This window comes from Nematolebias whitei, chromosome 6 (assembly GCF_014905685.2).
Source record: "Nematolebias whitei isolate Nwh7 chromosome 6, NemWhi1, whole genome shotgun sequence".
Classification (NCBI taxonomy): Eukaryota; Metazoa; Chordata; class Actinopteri; order Cyprinodontiformes; family Rivulidae; genus Nematolebias; species Nematolebias whitei.
This window is the reverse complement of record NC_056503.1, coordinates 46,255,733-46,263,136: the sequence shown is the minus strand read 5'-3', so window position 1 is coordinate 46,263,136 and position 7,404 is coordinate 46,255,733. Positions and strand designations below refer to the sequence as shown.

Sequence of the window (7,404 nt, the reverse complement as noted above, 5' to 3'; positions counted from 1 at the left end):
ATAAATGTTTTTCTACATTCAGAGGAAATCCAACATTTTTCAGTCAGGTTATCTGGACAGTTTATTTTTTTGTGCTGAAACATGTCACCTTCGATCCGGAAGGCTTCATCAGTCAAGGAAACACACAACACAAAACTGTTTCTTCCCCCAACAGCTTACTCCAAAGTGGAACAAACCAGTTATGTTTGTGCTAAAATGACCGAAAAGAAGAAGAAAAAAAATGTTGGATTGTATACCTGGATTATTGAGCATGGACTTTGTTATTTAGAGGAAATATTTAACTTTGAACAAAAATGTTAAAATCCCACTGAACTAAGAAAGGACTCCTGTCACACAACTGATGAGAAATATAGAGCATGTGATTCACTGGTGTAAACCTCACCAATCTCCTGCCAGTTTAAGCAAATGGCCACCTTCCTTAGTCCAGCAGGAATTAGACAGTTTGCATCAGACAGCTGCTGTGAGAAGATTAAAAGGACAAAGCTTAGTCACAACTGGAGACACTTTCTTTCTCATTGCAACAGAACAACATGGCTGTTAGTTTCCTCACTTGAGTTTCAGACTCATCTGTTTTTGTCTGTTAGTGGTTCAACTGAAATTTAGCTACAAGGTTCATAATGAATCTCACAAATGTCTCATATTTTATACTTTCTGCTTACAGTGATGCTGGAGTCCTAAAATATTTATTTTTCTTGTTTGTCCTGTTTCTATATGTACTTATTATTTGTTTTAATCTTGTTCTGATCGTGGTTATCTGTGTGAACAGGAGTCTACATGAACCTATGTACATGTTTCTGTGCAGCCTGTTTGTAAATGAGCTGTATGGAAGTTCAGGCTTGTTTCCATTCCTGCTGGTTCAGATTCTCTCAGACGTTCACAATGTTTCCATTTCACTTTGTTTCCTGCAGGTCTTCTGTCTTTATTCATATGGAAGTGTGGAATTTTTCACTCTTGCAGTCATGTCTTATGACAGATATGTTGCCATTTGCTTTCCTTTGCAGTACAACACCCTGATGACATCTAATAAGACCATTAGGCTTATTGTTGTCATGTGGTGTTATCCTTTTCTTACTGTTATGATTTTGGTATCAATGACTGCAAGTTTGCAGCTGTGTGGAAACGTTATTAATAAGATTTATTGTGATAACCCCTCTATCATTAAGCTGGCCTGTTTTAACATCACATTTAATAATGTTTATGGAATTGTAAATGCATTCTTCTTGTTTATTTTCCCTACAATGTTGATATTTTTCACGTACATGAGCATAATCAAAGTGTGCATTTATGGATCCAAGCTGACCCGACAGAAAGCTGTCAGTACCTGCACTCCTCATTTAATTTCTCTGTTCAACTTCTTTTTGGGTTCTTTCTTGGAACTTTTAATAAGCAGGTTAAATATGAATGGTGTTCCCAACAGGTTTCAGGTTGTGGGACACTCTTCATTGGCTTATCTAATCACCTGTCAAACACTCTTTAACCCTGTTTTATACGGTCTAAAAATGTCCACCATACGTACTTCCTGTAAGAGTTTTGTTGGTAAAATTCTGCATCTTTCTTTATAATCAATAGCACATCTGAGAAAATCTATAGTTTGAAAATACTTGTGATAATCTAACTGTTTCACTTGTGGATGGTTGTAAAACTGCAGGATGAGTCAAAGCCACATTATACTATATGTATCCGAATGATGGAACCTGAGGCCACCTCCTGTTTTTTTTTGTTTTTTGTTTTTTTATCAAGGTGTTTTTATTAATTTTTTTTAACACAAACACAACAAAGAACAGTCCCCTCCCCCCTCCTCACCCACACCAGATTCATTCAACCTTTATTTATACAGGTTAGTCTCAATGAGCCACACATACATAAATGTCTTTATACAGGTATTGACATGTTTTCAGCATAAAACACAAAAGGCTGCCAGGTGTCCCAGAATATTTTTATAGAACCTTTCAGGGTATATCAGATTTTTCCTGATGAATATGGTACATCACTTATCTTATCCAATGTACATATACTGGGGTGGGTCCTTCCAACAGCACAAAACAAGTCTCCTGGCCAGAAGAAAGCCAAAAGCAATCACATCTTTTTCATACTTTGTACTTGCTGAATAATGTATCCACAGGGACCACACCAAACTGTGAGATGAATGGTGATGGGCGCACAGTTTTTCCACATATCACAGAGAAGGTGTCAAAAATAGATTGCCAAAAGTTCTGCAGTTTGGGGCAGGTCCAGAATGTATGCAAGAGCATAGCTGGAGGTTGTTTACAACGATTACATGCAGGGTCCAGGTCGGCTTTGATCTTGGACAACTTGTCTTTAGACCATTGTGACCTCTGCACCACCTTGAATTGAATTACAGCATGTCTAAGACAGACTGAGGATGAGTAAATGTTCTGAATGATCGTTCGCCAAATTGAGTCTGATATGGATACCTCCAAGTCTGTTTCCCATTTCATTTTAAAAGAGTCCAAACTAGTCTCATGGTATGAACTGACAACTGTATAGATCTTGCTGAGGGCCCCATATGTGTTAGACCTACATTTCAAAATCTTAACCGCAAACTGCTTAGAGGGGTACAAAGGAAAATCAATCAAAGTTAGACCTCACAAAATGCCTCAGCTAAAAATATCTGAAAAACCGTGGCTTATGAATATTAAACTTTTGGAATAGCTGCTCAAAAGGGACAAACTTACCATAAACATAGAGATCATACTCCATTCAAGACCCAGGCATCAAAAGCTGTATCAGTTCCTGAGGGAGTAAACGTGATTATTTGACACTGATGCCACAAACAGTAACTCTTTAGTGTTAAATGCCCTCCTGAACTAATTCCAGATCTCAACTGTCTCAATCACAATTGGATTAGAAGTGTATTGTTCTAAGGGTGGCTGTGGCTGAGTGGTTAGTGCAGTCATCCACTAATGCAAGAGTTGGGGGTTCGAATTGTGTTCATGGGCAAGACACTGAACCCCTCATAGCCTCTGATGTGTGTCCCATCAGTGTATGAATGTGATAAAGCACTGATTAGTCTCTTTAGAATGATTTGTTCAATTAGCTTTGTAGAGATCTAGTGGAGTGTTGTGTGAATGGGTAAATGAGGACACAGATTGTAGTGTAAAGCACTTTGAGTATCTTGATCAGATAGAAAGGTGCTTTATATGTACAGTCCATTAGTATTGCGCCACTTAAGGTGGCTGCATGTTGAAGTAGCTCTCTTATATTCATTCTGCTATATTGCTTTTGAAAACATTAATTACTCTTTTTTTCTGCATGTAAATCACTTTTTTTGGTTTACTATTTCTTCTGGTTTTGGATGCTGTGCAGGTGGAAGGATTTTTACTGAAACCTTTTTACTTTTGGACATTTATGATACATAACCATACAATAAGGTGGCTTTCTACAACTGGGAGCTGCTGATTAACATCTCAAAAGCTCAAATATTACCTCAACTACAGCCCCAAATCCCAAATGAGCTGAAAAGGAGGTGCTATGGATGCATTTACGTCTACCTGGAGATGGTGCTCGAGTGCCTGACCGCCGAGATCTTGGAGGTGGCGGAAAACATGACTCATGACAGCGGGAGGACTGAGATCATCCCTCGGCACCTGTACTTTCATCTGCGGTGATGTGGGGGCTAGGCAGGCTGCTAGGAGGAATGGCCATCGCTCAGGGAGGAGTTCTGTCTGGCATTTGGGTGGTCCTGCTGCCCAAGAGGACGGGAGGTTTGCTGGGTTTGGGTGGGCAGATTGGCATCAACAACCAGTTTCTTCGGAACTGCTGTGGGACAGACTACTACAAGGGATACTTCTTGCCCACAGCCAGTCATCAGCATCTATATAAATGCCTAATGAAACCAGGATGAGATACAACAACAATTAATTTCCCTTTGGAATTGATAAAGTATTTTTGAATTGATTTGAAATGAATTGCTACACAGCTCAAGAAAGAAAAGCTTTGCAGAGAGTGGTGAAGGCTGCACAGAAGTCTGTTGGAGTCAGTCTCCCCACCATCACAGACATCTACACCTCCAGATGCAGGAAGAGAGCCACCTGCATCATGAAGGACCCCACTCACCCAGCACACACACCTTTTGCCCTGCTCCCCCTCAGGCTGGAGGTTGAAGAGTATTAAGTGTAGAACCACTAGACTGAGGAACATCTTCTGCCCTGAGGCTGTTAGACTCATGAATCTCTAACCAGGATAATCACTGCTGCTGATTTGTTTAGAATTGGGTTTCTTTTCAGAAGTAGATCCCGTCTAACTGAATGCTAGGAAATGCACTGTAACTGTGACTTTCCTTCCCTCTATTGACTACGGTGACATTATTTACATGAATGCCCCTAAAAGCATCTTGCAGATGTTGGACGCTGTCTATCACAGTGCACTAAGATTCATAACTGGCTGTAACTACCGTAACCATCAGTGAACCCTGTATTCACTGGTTAGCTGGTCATCATTAATGTAAGGGTCCCACTGCCTGCGGCCTGCCTTGCTGATGGCCGCTGATTACCAACACCTGGCGGCCATCAGCCTGATGAGCCTCTCCATCTACATAAGGCTGCAGTCCGGTGTGACTCATCGCTGGAGCATATCACCTCTCATGGTATAGTACAGGTGAGCTAGAAATGTCTAGGTGAAAATAATTTGTTCACCTGTGTTCTTTTTTCCAGTTTCCTGGTTCCTCGTGTTTTTTGGATTCTCCTCGAGGCCTGACCTGGATCCCTCGGCCTGTCAGGTATTCCTCGTGCCTATTTGCCTCCAGTTGCCAGCCTTCCTCGTTTCCCTTGGACCCTCGTTGGATTTCCCTCTGCTGCTCTCTCCCTGGACAGAAGGACCAGCTCTCCTCTTTTGGGTTTGGACTGTAAGGACAAAAACGCTCTTCAAATAAACCACTCTGGTCTTCCCCCCTGGACAAACATTAACCTGTCGTCCCTCTTTCCAGGAGCCGCTGAGAAGCAGCGTGTGGACTTTAATTATCACTGTACATAATAAACACTGTTCTTTTTGTACTTCCCCTGTGTCTGCCTCGTTCTGGGTCTCGTATCATCTGGGTTCCCCGCGCACTCTTAACAATTAACTTCATGTTGGCATGTTTTTGCCCCTCACAACCAGTCATGTTTATGTTGTTCCTGCCAAGATCTGCCTGTTCCTATCTCTCACTCTCTCCCAGCAATCAAGCTCATGCTCTACACCTGTTCACCTCCCTACTTAAGCTCCCTCCAGTCACTCGGTCAGTGCCAGATTCTCGAACCTGCAAAGTAGTAGAAATCCAGCATACCCAGTCTTGACTCCTGCCTCGTTTCTGAACCATTGCCCGGTTTTGACTCCTAACCTTTCCTGCCCCTCTTGGATTGATCTGCTTTATGGTAACTACTCTGTGTCCTCTCTTGACCACGATTTTGGGTCATGTTTTTGGCTCTGTTCTGCTCTCTGCCTCACTGTGTACAAACCCCTGCTTCCCCTCTTGGACTTTGGAACCAGATCTCCCCTTTTTGGACCTACACAGTCTCTTCTGCTCCGCTGCTGCTGTTACTCTGCATGAGTGATGTCTTCGGCACCAGCGTGACAACAGTACCTGTTACTCCATCAAGACAGAAGACCTGACCCAGGCCCGGACCCTGTACTACACCAGAACCTGTTTATCTCTTAATAAACATTTTAAACCATTCCTGATGTTGGGTGTTGATGTGCTGATCCAAAACTGGTTCTTGTCACACATAGACTCTCTTGCTGGGAAATTTACATCTTTAAATCACTTCTTGGTCTGTTGTCTTTTTACATCTCCTCCTACATAAAAAAAAGTTAAATCTTAGATCCAGAACAGTGGCCCCACATTGAAAGACTGTTTGGAACGCACAGACTGGCAGATCTTCAGAGAAGAAAATGTTTAACTTTTAACAAAAAAAAACAACAAAACACTAAATTAACAAAGGACTCCTGTCACTCAACTATATGTTCATGTATAACGTCTGTTTATGTTGCTTTGCTGTGGTAGTTTTTTTTTATGCCTCAAATCGTGCCCTGTCTAGGACACGGGGTGAGAGATCTTTTTTTTATGCCGTCTCTCATGTTTTCTTTTTCTAACCACTGTTTTTGTTTGTCCAAACAGGTCTCACTTAAATGAGTATTCGAGGCTCAATGTAATTTATCTGTTTAAAGGTTGAATGAAAGCTGATGAGAAATATAGAGCATGTGATTCACTGGTGTAAACCTCACCAATCTCCTGCCAGTTTAAGCAAATGGCCACCTTCCTTAGTCCAGCAGGAAGTAGACAGTTTGCCTCAGACTGCTGCTGTGAGAAGATTAAAAGGACAAAGCTTTGTCACAACTGGAGACACTTTCTTTCTCACTGCAACAGAACAACATGGCTGTTAGTTTCCTCCGTTGAGTTTCAAACTCTAATCTGTGTTTCTATTTTCAGTGGTTCAACCTTGAATTTCAGCTAAAAGGATCACAATGAATCTCACAAATGTCTCATATATTGTACTTTATGCTTATTATGACACTGGAGTCCTAAAATATTTATTTTTCTCGGTGGTCCTGTTTCTGTATGGACTTATTATTTGTTTTAATCTTGTTCTGATCGTGGTTATCTGTGTGCACAGGAGTCTACATGAACCTATGTACATGTTTCTGTGCAGCCTGTTTGTAAATGAGCTGTATGGAAGTTCAGGCTTGTTTCCATTCCTGCTGGTTCAGATTCTCTCAGACGTTCACACCATTTCTCTTCCACTTTGTTTCCTGCAGGTCTTCTGTCTTTATTCATATGGAAGTGTGGAATTTTTCACTCTTGCAGTCATGTCTTATGACAGATATGTTGCCATTTGCTTTCCTTTGCAGTACAACACCCTGATGACATCTAATAAGACTGTTAGGCTTATTGTTGTCATGTGGTGTTATCCTTTTCTTACTGTTATGATTTTGGTATCAGTGACTGCAAGTTTGCAGCTGTGTGGGAACATTATTAATAAGATTTATTGTGATAACCCTTCTATCATTAAGCTGGCCTGTTTTAACATCACATTTAATAATGTTTATGGAATTGTAAATGCATTCTTCTTGATTATTTTCCCTGCTGTGTTGATATTTTGCACGTACATGAGCATCATCAGAGTGTGTTTTTTTGGATCCAAACATACCCGACAGAAAGCTGTCAGTACCTGCACTCCTCATTTAATTTCTCTGTTCAACTTCTTTTTTGGTTGTTTCTTGGATCTTTTAATAAGCAAGTTAAATATGAACGGTGTTCCCAACGTATTTCAGGTCATAGGACACTCCGCATTGGCTTATCTAATCACCTGTCAAACACTCTTAAACCCTGTTATTTATGGTCTAAAAATGTCCACCATACGTACTTCCTGTAAGAGTCTTGTTGGTAAAATTCTGCATCTTTTTTTATAA

General features: G+C 40.9%; 2 protein-coding genes across 2 annotated transcripts; both read left to right on the top strand.

The window, feature by feature from the left end:
• Positions 1–617: 617 nt before the first annotated feature.
• On the top strand, positions 618–1,562 carry LOC119410998 (olfactory receptor 10AG1-like). The gene has a single exon (XM_037677918.1). The coding sequence runs from the start codon at positions 618–620 to the stop codon at positions 1,560–1,562; it is 945 nt and encodes a 314-aa protein (XP_037533846.1).
• A 4,894-nt stretch (positions 1,563–6,456) lies between these two features.
• On the top strand, positions 6,457–7,404 carry LOC119410997 (olfactory receptor 10AG1-like). The gene has a single exon (XM_037677917.1). The coding sequence runs from the start codon at positions 6,460–6,462 to the stop codon at positions 7,402–7,404; it is 945 nt and encodes a 314-aa protein (XP_037533845.1). The 5' UTR covers positions 6,457–6,459.

What these genes read in the sequence shown, in the direction of transcription:
- LOC119410998 (XM_037677918.1), top strand. Translation starts at nt 618, where the DNA reads ATGAATCTCACAAATGTCTCATATTTTATACTTTCTGCTTACAGTGAT.
- LOC119410997 (XM_037677917.1), top strand. Translation starts at nt 6,460, where the DNA reads ATGAATCTCACAAATGTCTCATATATTGTACTTTATGCTTATTATGAC.